At 42.8% G+C, this 20,205-nt stretch overlaps 1 protein-coding gene across 1 annotated transcript in view; it reads left to right on the top strand.

The window, feature by feature from the left end:
- Positions 1-20,205, top strand: part of LAMA3 (laminin subunit alpha 3) — a gene marked incomplete at its 3' end in the record, with an annotated part of 140,142 nt that overhangs the window by 2,409 nt on the left and 117,528 nt on the right. The window contains 1 exon segment of the mRNA XM_081324856.1: positions 7,542-7,694. Within this exon segment, the coding sequence (XP_081180982.1) occupies positions 7,542-7,694 (153 nt within the window).

Consider the following 20,205-nt stretch of genomic DNA (forward strand, 5'->3'; position numbering starts at 1 on the left):
TGCAGGTTCGAGTCCCACCAGGCTCAAGGTTGACTCAGCCTTCCATCCTTCCGAGGTAGGTAAAATGAGGACCCAGATTGTTGGGGGCAATTAAGCTGACTTTGTAATAATGCTGCTTGGGGGTGTGTGAAAGCCCTAATAAGCAGGCATATACATAGAATGAAGGCTACTGCTAAGCTTGTAAGCCGCCCTGAGTCTTCGGAGAAGGACGGGATATAAATGGAATTAAAATAAATAAATAAATAAATAAACAGGAAGCTCTGTGTGCTGTGACTGAGTTATCACTACCTTTAATTTCTAATACTTATATAGTGAATTAGGTAGAGAGCTTCCTCATCAGAAGTTTATGTCAAAAAAAACAAAACCACTTGTGCCAATTGAGCTTCTATGTCTGGGGGCAGGAAAATCCAGACAACCCTACATGCTGAAAGGTATTTCGTCTAATTTAACTCCTGTATCTCCAGTCTAAATCATTTTATTCTACTCATTGTTGAAGCATAGATTGGTGTTTCTATGGGTTAAAGACTTCTGTAATTAGATGTTTCATTCTAATGACTAATACTTCTGATTAATAGTACAAGAGCAAAGAAGTTAGGAGTGAGCAAAAGGACAATGAAATCTATTCTGACATATCTGCAATGTGTTAATAAGGGTCTTCAACTCACAGTTGTTTTAAGAAGATCCATTTTTAAGCTTGCTTCAAAGTATTACAATCTCTGTCCTGTCAATATTCAGAGATACATTGGTATTTGTAGATAGAAGTTATCTCAGTTACTTGAGCTCATAGGTTAATTGGTTCCTCTCTTTGGTTCTAGCTCAGAGGTCTCCAACCTTTTGAGCACCAGGGACCAGTTCTGGGGAGAGAGGTTTTTCTGCGGACCAGAGGGTGCATGGTTTTGTGTGCTGCCTGCATCTTGTGGACGGGGCTTTGCTTGTTTGTGTGACCCAGTTTCTGGCAGCCCGGTACTAGTCCACGGACCGGGGGTTGGGGACCCCTGTTCTAGCTGGTTAATTTTGAGATGATAACAATACTTAAAAGCAACATAGATCCTGCAGTCCAGGCAACATTGCACAACATAGACTATTCAAAATAATTCCAAATAGGCTTCAAACTCAGCTTGGGGTTGAGCTCTGGTAGATTTATACCAGGAATGGATGAGAAAAATGTATGCCTGCTAATGCTTGTATACTTTTCAATAGCTTTTGGTACCATCCTTCCAATTATCCCTCTTATCTGATTTACTTTTAGAGGGCACTGAATTATGTATACTAGGTGAATTTTACTTCATGCCTATTGTATATGCAGTGTTACAAAGTTTCAATGTATTCTCCCATACGTAATTGTTTTGGGAAAATTCTGCAAAATCAGTAGACAAGACTCATAGACTTGCATTTAGACTCACTCCCGCAGAGTCCCTGACACACAATTTAATACTGCAACCCAATTATGTATCTCCAAACAGGTTCTGTATTTGGAGATGGTACAGGCAGAAGCCATGAACCTGAGAAAGTGGCAAGGGATGTCCCTCATTATTGGTCTTTCCAGTCTTTCTGACTATGCCAAACTGTTGTAAGAAAAATATTCAGTTAAATTAGAAGCCAAAGTGACAGGAGGTAATTGAAACAAGGTATTCTTTATTGGTATGTATAACAACACTGATCATGGTCTCCTTGCTAAAAGGAACACAAATAAACCCCCAATAATGCAAATCTAACAGTTATATACTTTTGATTTGCTACATAGCAATGATAAAGAAAACATTGTCAATCATACTGTGACCTATATAACTGGAATGTGTCTGATAATACTTAGGAAATGACTTTATTGAGATAACATTACATTCCTCTAAAGGGACTGACTTGGATGCTACCCTTGTACTCTAATGGCATTTATTGTGCCCACATACTAAGTCCTTTCCCACCATGAAAAAAAGACAGCAGTGTGATTTTAGTTCTCTTTCTGTCTTCCAGAGTTGCCATTCCAGCTGCCTGTGTTTTATTCATGCAAAATATATGTTTTATACATGCTTAAGGCATGAAAGGTTTTATTGCACTGGGTTTGTTAGCTGTAATGATATCCTATATTGATAGTTAGATGTTGTAATGTTTTAATTGATGGGATTTGCTAATTTAAGAATATTTTTAGTACTCTGGCTCTAACTAACCCAAAGGAAACTAAAACACTCATAGTACTAATCCCAGCCAGTTGCATACATGAGCCACAACTCCCAATAAAATAAGATCCAGGGCCCAGCAGAAGCTAATCTTTTTCAGTCACCTTCTAAATGTCAAGAAGGAAGAGAGCATCTTTACCTGGGAAAGCAAACTATTCCACACACTGAGGCAGCAAGCCACGTTACATGAGCCTCACCCCTGTGTACCGCTATACTGTACTTCTATTGTGAACTTATCTTTTGAACTTTTCATAGGTTTTTGCCCATAAATGTGGCCAAGAAAAGTTAAAATAAATGAAAGCTCAAAGGGTCTTCAGTGCAGGTTATGGATTATGAATGCAGAGCTAGGATACCATCCTTGCTCTGATTAACAAGTCTACTGTGTAGATGGGATGCTAAACTACATCTCTCCAAAAGGAAAATAACTGAGCATTGTTATGGGCAGAGTTTTAAAATCTGTAATAGTTGCTGGTCTGCCTTCCCTTGGAGCTTACCTTCCATGGAAGAAGATTCCATTTGCCAGTGAATGAATATGTGATTAAACTGTTTACAAATTCTTGCTTTGTTTCATCTCTGCCTCCCTTTTCTAATGATCATCATTGTGGCTGTTTCTAGTAAAAATGATTAAAACCAGATTTTTGAAATGAGTGTCCTTCTTTGATGCTTAGATTTTTTTTCATGTTCAAATACTTTGTTCATCAAATGCTGCCTAGTATAAAGAAGGCAAGTCAGTGTTCCCAAACTAGATGCCCTGCTGACATGTTTAGCTACATTTCCCATTATTCCTAGCATGTCAACTTATCATTATGGCTAACATACAGGAGAGGAAATCCAATAGTTTGAGAAAGCATTTGGCTGAGAAAGATTGTCCTCTACTGCATAATCATCTTCCTTATTAAAGAAAACATGTGCATTCTTTAAGTCTTAACTCCTGGTTTCCTTTTGTGTATGATAAAGCAATGCTACCTCACAATCTACTCAGTTAGCTGCCGGGCCAAAGGGGTTTAAACAAATGGGCCTCTTTTTAACCAACACAGAAACTTATATTAGCCAACATAAAAGTACTACTTGAGAAGTTTCTTGCTCAAAGCTCCTAGGCCAATGTGATAACCAAAGCAGTGTCTCTGGACAACAACATTGTGGCATTACCAGCCTCTTTTTATTATAGTGAAAAGAAGAATCCACCAACAACTTTTCAGGGTTGGGTTAAAGAAAATAAATTCCCTTCAGGTGTTTTGGCAGCAACTTGTAGGATCTTGTCTGTCAGGAGTCAGAAGAAGAATAAAATCCAACACAAGTGATCCACTATTACACAACATCAGTTCTGCGTATGCACTGAAAATAGCTTAAGGTGTTTGTCTTGAAAATTAGCTACTAGTCCCCTTCTAAATCAACCAATTGTTTGTCATGTGTGTATTTGAGCCTCATGCATTTTAGCTGAGTTCTGAAAAATGTATATGAGTATATTTGTGTGTCTCTGCATGAAGACACACAAAAAAGATTCAGTTCTTCTTTTTCTTGTAATATCTATTGGATATGATACGCTAGAAAATACTTGTATGGACAATAGGATGTTTGAGAAAGTAATAGTATCCTGAAGGATACATTTAGAGTTACAGATTTACCATATATAATAATAGTACAGTTGCATTTTTATACTCAGAATCCTGGAATAAGCGCCTTTACGTTCAAGAAAATTTACTTATGAATGGACAGCCTGATAGTAGCACTGTCCAAGGAAGTGTCCATGAGAAGCAGGGTACCTAAGCATAATATTTTATGGGCTTCTTGAAAATACTTTCAGAGCATACAGTGGTTCTGTATCCCTGCTCTGTGAATACTAACCTGGTTTTTCAAAAATGTTTTAAAAACATTTGCAAATTTAGTCACTTTAAAATAATCCATGTTAGATTTCCCCAAAGACAACTAGACTTTCTTTGTTTTTCCTTTAAGATGTTTTGCTTCTCATCTAAGAAACTTTTTCAGTTCTGAAAACTGAGAACTGAGAATTTAAGAATTTAAAAAGCTTTTTGGATGAAAAGTGAAACGTCTTCAAGGAAGAACAAAGAAAGTCCAGTTGGCTTTTCAAAAAGCACCTTTGGAACAACCATGACCTGGATAACTGAGAATTTCCATAAATCCATGTTAGACTTTCCCAATCTGGGGAAACTGCACTAAGACTACATCTCCCAGAATTCTTATCTACCTTGGCCAATTATCTTAGAAGTTGTTGTCCATATCGTTTGGATGGCATCAGGTTGGTCAAGAGTGATCTAACCAAAGGAAAAAATACAGGTGCTTCTTTGCCAATTTATGAAATGAAAGGTCTGGGGTTTATTCAAATTAATGTAGCCATAGACTTGACCAACATTAGAACAAAAAAGAATAGAGTTTTCCTTATTTAATATTTGCCTTGGAGATTTTGGGTAAGAGGTCAGATATGATTTGTGCCATGTCCAAGATCTTAGTAGGACTTTTGGCAGATCTATCCTGGCACAAGAAAACATGCCATTCTGCTTGCATATTTGATTTAATGGGAAGCTATCAAAGTCCTTCTCTGCAGTTTTAACAACGCCTCATTGAGACACATAGCAAGAATACTTCTGTAGTTTACCTCTTACTGTGGTTCAAGAGGGCTTCTACATTCTTTCAAAAGATTGGGAAATCAGCACAGCAATGCATATATTGTCATACTGTTTCAACTTGAATTACTAGAATTATTTTCACATAAAATTGGGTACCATGCATAAATACCTTAAACTAAAGGTTTAAGCGAACATGTCCACATGCATACAGATATAGCCAGGGGAAAGGGACAGATGGGGAAAATAGCACAATCCAGATAATCAGAAAGCTAAGATAGACAACATACAGAATTGGAGATTTATCTGAAAATTGTTTATTTTATTACTTATTTGTTCAATTTATCTGTTACACACCAATCTGCATAGGCTCTATGAAGTTTACAGATGATGACGACGACAATAATAATAATAATAATAATAATAATAATAATAATAATAATAATAATAATAGGAAGGGACCTTGGAGGTCTTCTAGTCCAACCCACTGCTCAGCCAGCAAACCCTAACCATTTCAGAGAAAAGGTTGTCCAGTCTCTTCTTAAAAACTTCCAGGCAAGCTATTCCACTGGGTATTGTCCACACTGTTAAGAAATTTCTCCTTAGTTCTATGTTGCTTCTCTCTTTTATTAGTTTCCATCCATTGCTTCTTGTCCTGCCTTAAGTATAGCTTGATAAGATGTTCTTTTTCCAAGATTTTTTCCAAAGTGATTGCTGACAATGCTATGTGTCTACAAGGTAACACTGTATAAACACCCAGGATCCTGGGTAATATTTAATTGTTCTCTTAATTCAACTTTAGCCAGTGGCATCGTATCTGCATTGATATTTAATTATGCATTCTTAGAACTTTCATGTATACATGATTTCTGGGAATAATCCATAATTTATGGGACTCCACAGGAATTAAATGAGACTAAACATGTGTCTAGTTGTGAAGTTCTTCTGGGTTGAGGCAGTTATAATGGGTGATTTTATCATGTTCCAACAAAGCAACATATATGGGAGCAAAAAGGGAGAACTATATATCCAAAACATTTGCACATTGCAAGTAAAATGTAATTCCTGGCTTCCATCATTATCTTTATATAGATATTGATAAAAATAATGAAAAAACTTTACCCTGCCTAAGGTGAGAGAACCATTCCTGGCTAGAATAGGCAATTTTTAATTAGCTCTCCAGTATCCCCATAACATTTTCCTTGCAAATCTTCATGGTAGACGTTTGGCATCTCCTCAGTTTCTAATGAGTTTCATAGGATAAAGCAGAGAGGCAATTTAAGATAATGCTTAAATGAATTCAGATAGTATTTTTATAGTAGGCGTTTTTTCTATGAATTAATATTGAAGATCATGATCCAGCAATGATCAGGATAATCTGCTTTCCCTCACCTATACAGGTAGCTTCCGTTCACTCACCCCATTCAGATGCTTTCCGAAAATACAAAATTTCAATATACTTGTTAATTTCAATAGAATAAATACTTCAGGTTATTCATGTGACCTGAAAGTGTTGTTTTTAAATGTCCACTTTTTGCCTTTCTATGAGATTTTTGGGACCTTGTCCCTTGAATTTGCCCTTTGGCCTAGAGATTTCTCATCACTGCTTTAAAAGGGCATGCATATATTGTATTGACCTATGTGACTTACAGAATTATTAGTGCTTTACTTTTGGAGTTTCTAATGGTTTCATTTAGGCAGATCTTTTTTCTTATGCACCCTGCATAATGTCAATCGAATACAAACGATGCAGGTAGTCCTTGACATATGACTACAACTGGGACTAGAGTGTCCATCACTTAAGTGAGTCACACCCAATTTTAAGACCTTTTTTTGCTACATTCATTAAGTGAATCACTCAAATTTTGATCACTTGACTAATTTGAAGTGCAAGGACCAGTTAACAAAAATAACAGAATAACAAAGTTGGAAGGAACCTTGGAGGTCTTCTAGTCCAACCCCCTGCTCAAGCAGGAGAACCTGTACTATTCAAGACAAGTGGCTGTCCAGTCTTTTCTTAAAAACCTCAAGTGATGAAACACCTACAACTTCTGGAGGCAAGCTGTTCCACTGGGTAATTATCCTCAATGTTAGGAAGTATCTCCTTAGTTCCAGGTTGCTTCTCTCCTTGTTTATTTTCCATTCATTGTTTCTTGTCTGGTCTTCTGGTGCTTTGGAAAATAGGTTGTTACTCCAATCTGTGCAATGTTAGGAGGTGAAGCACTGTGAAGGCTTTTAGATTAACTGGACCTTTCCTGTTGCTTCTGTTCATTGTTCCTTATTTAGTATGGTGCTGATGGAGTTTAGCAATCAGTTAGACTCAGTGGTGGGATTCAGCCAGTTTACACCACTTCGGCAGAACCGGTAACTAATTTTTTGTTGCCCAGGCCCAGAATGGACTTCCGGAAGTGGCATCCACACAGAGAACCGGTTGTTTATATATTTGAATCCCACCACTGGTTAGACTCAATTAGTGAGTATCTGAAAGCTTTCTAGTTGTTTTAATATTAATTTTCTTACTTAGAGGCTCAAGTTAGCGAATTTTGGCTGTAGAACATTGCTGACTATTTAGAATATGTTGCCATTTGGAATCACACTTTAATTCTGCTTTAAGTAACTGCAGTAATGCAAGAATTTTATTCTGGAAGAATCTATTTTTATTTCTGTTTCTGAATTAGGCTGTTTTAGGCCTTTATGGGAAATGACCGTACAACTTCTGAATCTTTCAATACACTAAAATTTGAATGATAATTGTTATAGATTTTTGTTTACCTGTTTGTTTCAGGGCCAGTTTTGCGACTATTGCAATGCTGCTGATCCTAATAAGGCTCATCCAATAGATTATGCTATAGATGGAACAGAACGTTGGTGGCAAAGTCCTTCTCTTTCCTTAGGTTTGAAGTATGATGAAGTGAATGTTACTTTGGATCTGGGACAGGTAAGTACAGATTCTGCTTACCTTGTGGCTGACTTAGTATGGGTTGGTTGAAGTTCTGTATACGTGGTCCAACATGGAACATGGAAGCATCTTGTTGTAAGGTGGTATGCATAAACCTTAGCAGCCTCTCACAGCATGACATCCTTCAAATACATAGGATCAAAATTCATATATTTCCCTATTGATATGATAAAAAAATCCCCTTCAGTTTTGCAATAACTTTGAGAGGCAAATCAGGATGAAAGACTATGTCTAGGTTTTATTTATTTATTAAATTTGTATGCTGGCCATCTCACTGTCCCAGATGACTCTTGGTGGCTTACAATAGACTAAAAACATAGCTATAAAACATTAAAATTAATATTAGTTACAATTAAAGAAAGGGTTAAAACAAGAGCATGGACAGTCGGGTGGAGTTTTATCTCTCATTCAATCAATCACCTCCATCATAGCATGCTCCCATCTGGGTGATCAAAAAGGAGGGGTGCCTCGTCAATCACGGAGAGATGGCGGTCTTTCTGTTCGATCTGAGGAAAGTCCTCCAAACCGGTAGGGGAAAGACTTGCTACATTCCTGTGGCCAGCCATTAGCTGCTGACAACCAAAGAAGAAAAACACTAATTAGCATCATAAACAGCATGTTTGGAACTGGGTGAGAACATTGATCCTTTCTTTACTGTTTTACAATTGAATTTCCTGGGAAAGGCTCTCAAGAAGCTAAAACCTCTGAACGTGAACGGAAGTGGCATTTTAATTTCTTTCATGGGGGACATAATACTGAAGTGGAAGTAACATAAAGCTACAGCTTTGATAAATTTGAGAACTGAGATAATTGTTAAGATTTTCTCTTTGAAAAAAAAACGTTGAGGTGAGATATATGAAATCAATCCTTTGTCTTAAGAGTGGAAAATGGATTTTGAATGACATCTAGTGGTGGATTTGAGTATAGGACTACAACTAGCTTCCTGGCTGCTTGGTGACTCCTACTTAACGGAGAACAGCTGGCAATAAAGGAAAATATTTTGGCATACTTATCACCCTGACCTTCTTGGACTATAAACACCTACTGAGCTTGGACTTTTAATCTCAAGAACTACTGGGAGAGAAAGAAACATTTGACTTTTGACTACGACTGGCTGGGAGAGACTTTTGAGTTGTTTTCAGGGTGGTTGAACATTTTGAGCACTTTGAACATTGTGGATTACAATCTTGCCTGACCGACAATTCTTGAACACCTGAGACAAAAGATTACTACAAAATATTGCTTTTAGGACTGGACCCATATTTTGGAACCTATTGGATTATAAAGGCTAAACATAAAGACCAGAAAACTAGATGAAACTTTGTTCTACTCTTATTAAGATTGGTGATACTAGAGCAGAGGTGTCAAACTGCCGGCCCATGGGTTGGTCGCGTCATTCAGAAGCCGTGCCCACCCCATTGCCAGCAATGGCGAAAAGTCTCCGTTACGTTGTGCAACATCATGTGACATCGCAAGTTTGACATGTCTGTACTAGAGGATCTCCAGGAATGGTGCCTCAAGAAAAAATAAACACTTTTTTGAAGGAAATATACTCTATGCTACAACTAATTCACCAAACAATTGTTGCACACAAAGAAGATACAAAAAGAAACCATAATGAGACTAAAACTAATTTAGATAATATAAATGAGCAAATCTCCAAACTAAATCTACAACTAGAAAATTCCTAGACAACAACTACAAAGTATGAACAAATAAACCAGAAATCAGAAGATGAAGCAAAGGAAATGGACCTAGAGATGGAAGAGATAAAAGAAGGGAAATATAAACTATAAACTACCATATACATATAAAATTAAAATTCTACAAGCTAGACTCCAGCAGTATGTGGATCGAGAACTACCAGAAGTACAGGCAGGATTTCGAAGAGGCAGAGGAACTAGAGATCAAATTGCTAACATACGCTGGATCATGGAGAAAGCTAGAGAGTTCCAGAAAAACATCTACTTCTGCTTCATTGACTATGCTAAAGCCTTTGATTGTGTGGATCATAACAAACTGTGGCAAGTCCTTAAAGAGATGGGCATACCAGACCATCTTATTTGTCTCTTGAGAAACCTATTGTTCTGAACCAGCCTGCTACCGGCCTTGCAATAAGGCAAACCCCTGTTCAAACAGTAGAGACTGGAGAGCGTCTGAGGCTGAAAAGCGTCTGCCAAGATTTATTACTCAAACAACAGAACAAGAAACAAAAACACTGGAACTTGAATCCTCAAACGGAAGGGTTGCTTTCAGCAACCAGCCCTTCCCCAAACACTCCTTTTATTTAGAGTTCAGGGCGTGGCCTCCCTGTGCCTCCTCCCGAGAAGTCCCACAGCCTTTCTCTGTTTGTTCCTGCTCGACTGCCTCCTGCGTCGGGCGTCCTTGAACAGGGCCAGCTGTGGGTCATCATCCTCCGCACTATCGGGCTCACGCAGCTGAGAAGAGGGCCCCGGCTGAGGGCTCTGCGAAGCCTCCAAGCCATCATCAGCCAGTTCGTCTTCCACACCCTCCTCCTCCCCCTCATCTGAGTCATCCGAGACATCTGAGCCGGCTGCCGGACCCACAGGCTGACCCTGAGTCACAACACTATCCCGCACCGCAGGGCCCTTCCCCCGGGGCTGCCGATCCGGATGCGGTCGGGATGGGAATTGTTCGTGAAAAGCAGTCACCAACGCAGGGGCATGAACGGCGGTCGCGTCTTCCCATGTGAAGTCCTCCGGCCCGTACCCTTTCCACTCGATCAGGTACTGGAAGCGACCTTTCAACCAATGGGAATCCCTGATGCTGGCGACCTCGTACTCGGGGGTGCTGCCTCCATCACGAGGTCCTGATGGGGGAGGTTCCGCTTGGCGAAGTGGACAAGCCGGTTGTTCGGGGACCAACAAGGACCGATGGAAGACGGGATGCACGCGCAGGGAACGTGGCAGAGTTAAACGATAGGCGACCGGATTGATGACAGCCTCGACTGGGAACGGTCCAAGGTAACGGTGGTCCAGCTTCCTCGCCGGCCGTGTGGATGGTAGGTTCCTGGTGGACAGCCAGACCCGATCCCCCACCGATAGTGGAGGCGTATCCCTTCTCGACCGATCGGCGAACCTCTTGTAGTCGGCCTTGGCCTTCTCCAGCTGCCGTCGCACCAACCGATGGATCGCCTGTAACTCCGCCATGAAGTCGTTCGCTGCCGGCTCCGGTGAGTCCACGGGAGAAAGGGGGAAAAACCGGGGGTGATAACCCACATTGGCCAAGAACGGTGTCATCTGCGTGGAGGTGTGCTGCGAGTTGTTAAAGGCAAACTCGGCTATGGCCAAATAGTCCACCCAATTGTCCTGCTGCAGGTTGACGTAGCAGCGCAGATACTGCTCTAGGATACCGATGACCTTCTCGGTACCCCCGTCAGTTTGAGGATGATGCGCGGACGAGAGGCAAACCTTAATGTCCAACGCACGCATCAACTCCTGCCAGAAGCGGGCTGTAAACTGGGCCCCCCTATCGGAGACGACTCTATCGGGAAGGCCGTGCAGCCGAAACACCTGTTGGATGAACATGCGACTAGTGGCGCGAGCTGACGGTAAGCCGCGACAGGGGATGAAGTGCGCCATCTTGGTCAGCATGTCCACCACCACAAACACTGTCGTGAAGCCGGAGGATGGGGGTAGATCCGTCAGAAAGTCCATGGACACAGCCCCCCAGGGTCTCTTGGGTGTTGGCAAAGGCTGCAGTAAACCAGGCGGGGCCCCTGTCGCTGACTTGGCCTGCCTGCATGGGATGCAGGAGGTGACATAAGACTGGACGTCGTGTCGGACTCGGGGCCACCAGAAGGTACGGGAGACCAGATTCAGAGTCTTGAACAGGCCAAAATGCCCCGCAGCCGGGTTATCATGACACTGGCTGAGGACGAGTCCCCTGAGTGGCCCTCCCGGAACATAGAGCCGGTCACGATAATACAAAAGTCCATCCGTGACCGACCAAGGCGAATCTGGCCCCACCTCTTCCTTCCGCTGAGCCACCCACGCCTCCTGCTGCTGCGCCTCCCGGATCCGAGCCCGTAAATCAACCGGCTCCCGCACCGCAGCAAAAGACTCGACGGGGATCACTGTCCTGGGCGGAAGCTTGTCTTCCGCTCGGGTGTATTCGGGCTTCCTGGACAGAGCATCCGCTCTCTGATTGTGCCTGCTTGGTATGTACCGCACCCGGAAGTCAAACCTCGCAAAGAAAAGGGACCACCGGATCTGGCGTTGGTTCAAATTCCGAGCGGTCTGCAGGCTTTCCAGATTCTTGTGGTCCGTCCGGACCTCGATTTGATGCCGCGCCCCCTCCAGATGATGCCTCCAAGCCTCGAACGCCGCCTTGATGGCCAGCAGCTCCTTCTCCCAGATGGTATAGTTGCGCTCTGAGGGGTTCAATTTCCGAGAGTGATACGCGCAAGGGAAAAGGGTACCGCTGGGCGTCGTTGCCTGGAGTAACACGGCCCCAATGGCAATGTCGGAGGCGTCCGCCTCCACGACAAACGGCCGTTGCGGGTCAGGATGCTTCAAGATGGGCTCCTTCATGAAGGCGTCCTTCAAAGCCTGGAACGCCTGTTGTTCGGGTGCGTTCCACTGGAACCGAGTCTTCTTCTGCAGGAGCCGGGTGAGGGGGGCTGTCAAGGCAGCAAAGCCAGGGATGAACGTTCGATAGTAGTTGGCAAATCCAAGAAGTCGCTGAACATCCTTCACGCGACGCGGGGGTTGCCAACTCTGCAACGACTCCACCTTACTCGGCTCCATGGCGATGCCCTCAGGAGAAATGCGGTGACCCAGGAAATCGATGGTCACCTGGTAGAACTGACACTTCTCCAACTTGGCAAACAGCCGATGTTCTCGGAGGCGCTGCAGGACCTGACGGAGATGCTGATGATGCACTTCACGCGACGGGGAGTAAATCAGGATGTCGTCCAGGTAAATCACGACAAACTGGTCCAACAGATCCCGAAAGATGTCGTTCATAAAATGCTGAAACACAGCGGGGGCGTTGGTCAGGCCAAACGGCATCACCGTGTACTCGAAATGTCCATAGCGAGTACCAAACGCCGTCTTCCACTCATCACCCGGCCGAACCCTGACGAGGTTGTAAGCTCCACGCAGGTCCAGTTTCGTGAAGATCTTAGCCTCCCGGAGTCGGTCCAAGAGCTCAGGGATGAGGGGCAGCGGGTAACGGTTGCGCACCGTGATGGCGTTGAGTTTCCGGTAGTCACAGCAAAGCCGTAACTCGCCCGACTTCTTTTTGACGAAGAGCACGGGCGCAGACACTGGCGAGGACGAGGGCCGGATGAAACCGCGAGCCAAATTCTTTGTCAGAAAGTCCCGCAATGCAGCCAACTCGGGCTCCGACATGGAGTACAAACGCCCCACTGGGAGAGGCGCATCAGGGACTAGTTCAATGGAGCAGTCGTAGGGCCTGTGCGGGGGTAGTTGATCCGCCTCTGACTCGCTGAACACATCAGCAAAGTCGGACAGTTCGGGAGGCAAGGAAACCCCTGAGGAACCCTCCACCTGGCCGGCACAGATATGGCGGGTGTGGTCCACGCACTGCAAACTTGGGAAGGTGACCAAGTTCTGAGACCAATAGATCTGTGGATCATGTGCCCGGAGCCACGCCAGTCCCAAGACCACGGGGAAGTGCAGATCCGAAGTGATGTAGAACTGGATGGCCTCCACATGGGAACTGATGGCCATACACACTGGTTGCGTGGCGGCCGTAATAGGCCCGGACAGGAGCACTCGACCATCGATAGTCTCCACTAGCATGGGCGGATCCACCGGACACTGGGGAACAGCCCATTTGGCCACAAAGGCCGAGTCCATAAAGTTTGTGGTAGCCCCAGAGTCAATTAAGGCATGGACCGGAATCCCCTCTGGCTTGCCAGGAAGGATCAGACGTGCCTCCAAAATCAAATGCCGTGGAGGTTCACAGGCACCGTCGGAACGGCGTCGCTCGGCGTGGTCATTGTGGGTCGCCCGATCTATCACACCGTCTAGATCGGGCTCGGGCCGTTTCCCGACAGCAAAGTAGGAGACTTTCTCGGGGCAGGCTTGGTCACTGATGCCCGCTGACGCTTCTTTGGGCAAGAAGCAGCCAAATGTCCAGGGTCCCCACAGTAAAAACACAACCCCCCCGATCGTCGTCTGTCCATTTCCGTCACCGATAGACGGGACCTGGCGGCACCCAGCTCCATTGGCTCCTCCCTCTGGACTGGGGGCTCACGCACAACAGGCGCGGCAGGGGTCTGTGGGGTGGCACGGCGACTCTTTCGCTGCTGCAGCCGGGCATCGATCCGCAGACAAAGATGGATCAGCCCATTCAGGTCTGAGGGAATGTCCACGCGGGCCAGCTCATCCAACATCTCCTCCGACAATCCATCCTGGAAGGCATCCACGAGCGCAGCCTCATTCCAGGCGGAATCCTGGCTAAGCAGCCGGAAATCGCTGATATAGGCCTGTAGGGGGCGCTGACCCTGCCTCAGAGCTTTCAGGCGTCGGGTGGCAGTCTGCGCCTTAATTGGGTCCTCGTACATTAGGCGCATATGGTCACAAAACCCCCCAAAGTTATCCAACAAAGGGCTAGGTTGTGCCAGCAGAGGCGTGCCCCAACGAGCTGCATCCCCCGAAAGAAGGCTTAACACGAATCCCACCTTATCCCGGTCAGTGGGGAAATCAGCTGCTCTCACGCTGATAAAAAGCTGGAATTGTCCCAAGAAGGCAGGAAACAGTTCTGGATTGCCAGCAAATTTATCCGGCATTGCTATCTGACATTTCCTCCTGGGTGGGGGTGCAGCATGTACCTGAGCTTGCAGTTGAGCCACCTGAGCTGCCAGCAAAGTGAGTTGCTGGGTGAGCTGAGCATTCTCGGCACGTAGCTGCTCCATCGTAGTAGTAAGGGGTGGGAGGCTGAAAGCAAACTGTTCTGAACCAGCCTGCTACCGGCCTTGCAATAAGGCAAACCCCTGTTCAAACAGTAGAGACTGGAGAGCGTCTGAGGCTGAAAAGCGTCTGCCAAGATTTATTACTCAAACAACAGAACAAGAAACAAAAACACTGGAACTTGAATCCTCAAACGGAAGGGTTGCTTTCAGCAACCAGCCCTTCCCCAAACACTCCTTTTATTTAGAGTTCAGGGCGTGGCCTCCCTGTGCCTCCTCCCGAGAAGTCCCACAGCCTTTCTCTGTTTGTTCCTGCTCGACTGCCTCCTGCGTCGGGCGTCCTTGAACAGGGCCAGCTGTGGGTCATCATCCTCCGCACTATCGGGCTCACGCAGCTGAGAAGAGGGCCCCGGCTGAGGGCTCTGCGAAGCCTCCAAGCCATCATCAGCCAGTTCGTCTTCCACACCCTCCTCCTCCCCCTCATCTGAGTCATCCGAGACATCTGAGCCGGCTGCCGGACCCACAGGCTGACCCTGAGTCACAACACCTATATGCGGGCCAAGAAGCAACAGTGAGAACTGGACACGGAACCACTGATTGGTTCAAAATTGGGAAAGGAGTCCGGCAAGGCTGTATACTGTCGCCTTGCCTATTTAACTTATATGCAGAGCACATCATGAGAAAGGCAGGGCTAAATGAATCAAAAGTTGGAATTAAGATTGCCGGAAGAAACATCAACAACCTAAGATATGCCGATGATACCACTCTAATGGCAGAAAGTGAAGAGGAACTAAAGAGCCTCTTGTTGCGAGTGAAGAAGGAGAGTGCAAAACGTGGGTTGAAACTAAACATTAAGAAAACCCAGATCATGGCATCCGGCCCTCTCAATTCCTGGCAAATAGATGGGGAAGAAATGGAGGTAGTGACAGATTTTATTTTCCTGGGCTCCAAGATCACTGCAGATGGGGACTGTAGCCAACAAATTAAAAGACGCTTGCTCCTTGGGAGGAAAGCCATCACAAATCTAGACAGCACACTAAAAAGCAGAGACATCACCCTGTCAACAAAAGTGCGTATAGTCAAGGCTATGGTCTTCCCAGTTGCAATGTATGGCAGTGAAAGTTGGACCATAAGAAAGGCTAAGCGCCCAAAAATTGAAGCCTTTGAACTATGGTGCTGGAGAAGACTCCTGCGAGTTCCTTGGACTGCAAGGCGATCAAACCGGTCAGTCCTAGAGGAGATCAACCCTGACTGCTCTTTAGAAGGCCAGATCCTGAAGCTAAAACTCAAATACTTTGGCCACCTAATGAGAAGGAAGGACTCACTGGAGAAGAGCCTAATGCTGGGAAAGATTGAGGGCAATAGAAGAAGGGGACGACAGAGAATGAGGTGGCTGGATGGAGTCACTGAAGCAGTAGGCGTGAGCTTAAATGGACTCCAGAAGATGGTAGAGGACAGGAAGGCCTGGAGGAACATTGTCCATAGGGTTGCAATGGGTCGGACACGACTTCGCAACTAACAACAACAAATACATATAAAATACTGCAAGACTTAGCCATAACAACAAAAATGGAAAAGATGCTTTACCCCTTAGGTCTGCAAAACATACCTGATGATAAGGAAGAAGATTTTAAAAAAATGGAATATAGAGTAGTCAGGGGAAATGTCACAACTTGGGAGACAAAAAATGAAAAGAGAAAATGAGGGAGAAGGAAAGTGGGAGTTGCTTAAGGAATATAAATGGGCGGAATTCCCCCCCCAAAAAAAAAATACCCTACCTAAATTGTCTTCCTCATGCCAAGCAACTTTTACAGAAATAGAAAGAAAATTCCTGAGTGATTTAATTGCCTTGGCTTGGAAAGCTACTTGGCAAAGAAAGAAAGCGAGAGTCAATTTAAAAAACAGAAGATTTGACCTAAATAAATGTAATTAACATTGAGAAAATCATAACAGATAAAGGTATTTCAAATATTGATGGGAAATCAAACCTTAATAAGAACAGGAAAAAGAGGATATTGATTTATGAAAGGATATTATTGTTATTTGTATAATATTAGTAAAATTCCATAGTTCAAAGGCCTTTGAACTATGGTGCTGGAGAAGACTCCTGCGAGTCCCTTGGACTGCAAGGCGATCAAACCGGTCAGTCCTAGAGGAGATCAACCCTGACTGCTCTTTAGAAGGCCAGATCCTGAAGCTGAAACTCAAATACTTTGGCCACCTAATGAGAAGGAAGGACTCGCTGGAGAAGAGCCTAATGCTGGGAAAGATTGAGGGCAAGAGAAGAAGGGGACAACAGAGAATGAGTGGCTGGATGGAGTCACTGAAGCAGTAGGCGTGAGCTTAAATGGACTCCAGAAGATGGTAGAGGACAGGAAGGCCTGGAGGAACGTTGTCCATAGGGTCGCGATGGGTCGGACATGACTTCGCAGCTAACAACAACAACAAGTAAAATATGATGGGGATGTTTATATCTAACTTTGTACACATCAATAGTAACAGGAATTGTAACTATGTAATGAGGGGGAAATGGAAAAAATATGGGGAAGAAAGGAGGATCAGGGAAAAAATACTGGATTTTGCAGTACTGAACAGATTTGTATTGAAGACGTTAATGTTAAATATGTGAACCCAGACAACGTTGTTTATTAAGCACTAAAGATTGTAATTTTTAAAAATCAATAAAACTTAAAAAAAGACATCAAAGTCCTTAAACCCTTTCTTAGCTGTTCCTGCTGCTGTTTCTATTATGCAGGTGGAGCCCATACTGGGGTTTAATCCAGTTAGCTTGTTTGTTCTTTTTTCTTCTTAGGGAAACGTGCACTGCATTGTTAGGAAACATTAGTTCTACTATATGGTAAGCCATTCATTAAAATATGCACAATTAGAGGAAAAGTGTTGCAAACAGATCCAAATACTTTTTGAAAAATGCCATGTTCCTCTTATTCTCTCTATGAATAATTCCTCTTCCTATGTGATAAATATAGGATTTCAGACTTCATTAAGGTGGGACAAAATCTTCTCGTTTTCTCTTCTGCAGAGTAAAAAACCTAAATGTGTATTTGGCTTGCATGCAGAAAGGAGATTCTTGTTGCCCATATTCATAAAGGATATTGTTTAACCTTCTTCCTAGGCCATAATAATTGTTTAATCTGGTTTTGTTTATAAAGTCTAACCAGAAAGCATGAAAGAAATAGATACTTATAAAATTCTACAGCCCTATTTAAAATGAGATTTACAGTGAAGTCAGATTAACTCAAAGGAAATTTAACCACAGCTAATTCACAGCTCCTTTTCTCAGTGGCTAAATTCATACATTACACCAAGCTATGACTTTTAAACCATGGCTTGTTGACTTGGCTGGGTTCATTTCTCAAGTTAAGTCAGAACAAAGCAAGCTAAATAAAGCTTCTTCTGTGGCTAGATCCAGGCTAGTTCCACTAATTTTGATCAGTGTACAAATACAACTGAGCCTCATATTCAGCCTTTTAATCTTTTTAATGTGCCGTTTCTGAAAAAAATGTAAATCAAACAGAATTCTCCAGTTTTTTTATGTGGATTGCTAACTTCTGCATTCCGGTCCAGCCTTGCCTGCCTGATGACACAATTCCTCTGAAGCATTTCCCTCCTTCCTTTTCTCTGCATTATAGATAAAAGCAGGAAAGTGCTATATGCAGTCAGCTTCCAGAATGACAAGCTTTAGGAATAGTAGAAGAAATGACAGCACCCTAAAAAGTGTTACAAGTATCGCAAAAATATGGCCTGGTTAAAATAAGTCACTTATCACTGGTGTATTACAAAATAAAGGAAAGTCAGAGAAGGTCAACAAAAGTACTTGAAGATTTGCCCTTTAAAGGTAGACTGAAGGAACTTGGGATGTTTGGTCTGGGGAATTGCTGGCCCACTGGATAGAGAAGATTGGCAGGAAAAATTACTTATACCGGTACTTGTATTCAGCAGACTAGCAGATTTATTTATAACACCTCTATTTTGGAGGCATAATCCAAGCAACTCCAACATATTACATGGTCAGCATCTATTATTTTTCCTGTCCGTTGGGAGAAGTTGCTGTTCTATTTATAGCTTTGACTGTAGAAGATGACCAGCCTGAGCCTGAGGGAGTGGTCAAATGTATCATCAGTCATGAATCCCTTTGAGCCCACAAGTGATCTATGTTTAGCACACTGAATTCCTTTGATCCTTATCTACTGCCAATTTGTTTTGTAGTAGTTCAGATTCTTGTAGAGAACTTAAGCTTGCAATAAATATTTATATTCACTTGAACTGCCTGGATTTTCTGATTTCTCTGGGACCTGACATTGAGTTTGTTTAGATTTTATGGAAAGACAACTGAACAACTTTGAAAAATAAGTAAAAAAATCCAGGACTAGAAGGTATTCCATTATCTTAATGTACTGTATTATTTTCATCAAATACACAGTGGGCTTACCTACTTTAATAAATTTGGTTAATGTTAAAGAGTAAACAGTCCAAGTTTTATGACAGTGTTCCAAGCAAAATAACATAAAAATTGTCACGTGACATGTTGTGATGTATCGCGATTTTTTTGCCAATGCCAGCAATGGGGTGGGTACGGTTTTATTACGATGCATCCGGCCCATGGGCCGGCAGTTTGATACCCCTCCTTGATTTGAAGTCTAGTTACATTATCTTTGGAAATGAATTTTTTTTATTAAAACATTTTTATATTTGGTTGGTATATCATACTGATGAAATGTTCCTTAGTTTACGATGACATATCCTATATTAATATTTTGGACACATTTTTGGGAAGTAGAATAATTTAAAAAATTATCCTTGCTAAGGTGAGAAAGCAGCATGAGACATGGATATGATATATATATTCAATCCAATTCTTCTCACCCTTTTCATCTTTTTTAACACTGTATCTTACTTTTGAGAGGTATATGTTTTGCTCAGAGAAACATGCAATTCTCACATTTGGCATCCTCACCACTGAAGGTTTTTTTCTTCTTAATTGTAACAGCAGAACACCAGTCTTAATGAAGACCCCAGATGGGAAATGGGCAAGCATAAGACATTGTATTATCTAAAATGCAGCAGCAAATGAAGTTCTTCTCCCAGGCCAAGGAGCACAATATCCAAAACAATACTACTATAATTACTTTGAAATAGGAATCTGTAAAATCCCACAGAATCCCATTTCCTCATCTGGATAGTGCCATGTTTAAAAAACAGTAATAACCATAGTTTCCCTTCAGTAAGTTTCTCTAATGGTTCTAGTGGAAAATGGGATCACCTGTCTTCCGGCATCTTTCTGTCCTGGAAAAAAAAGACACCATAAATTTACTGATAAGAAAACAGAAATGTAACAAGCAGTCATACATTTAAATAATGTTGTACAACATGTTAAATCTTAATATAATTAGTATATTATGAAAACTCAGCCAATGTTATTTTATTGTATAATCTATATTTAAGCAAGTTATAATTGAATGAACTGCAGATTTATAAACATATCCTTAAATGTTAAAAATATTTATCCAATTTTGACTCATCAAAAGTAGTGGGTACATTATAGAATAAATAATATAGAGCAGACTCACT

This window comes from Vipera berus (assembly GCF_964194415.1).
Source record: "Vipera berus genome assembly, chromosome: 3".
Classification (NCBI taxonomy): Eukaryota; Metazoa; Chordata; class Lepidosauria; order Squamata; family Viperidae; genus Vipera; species Vipera berus.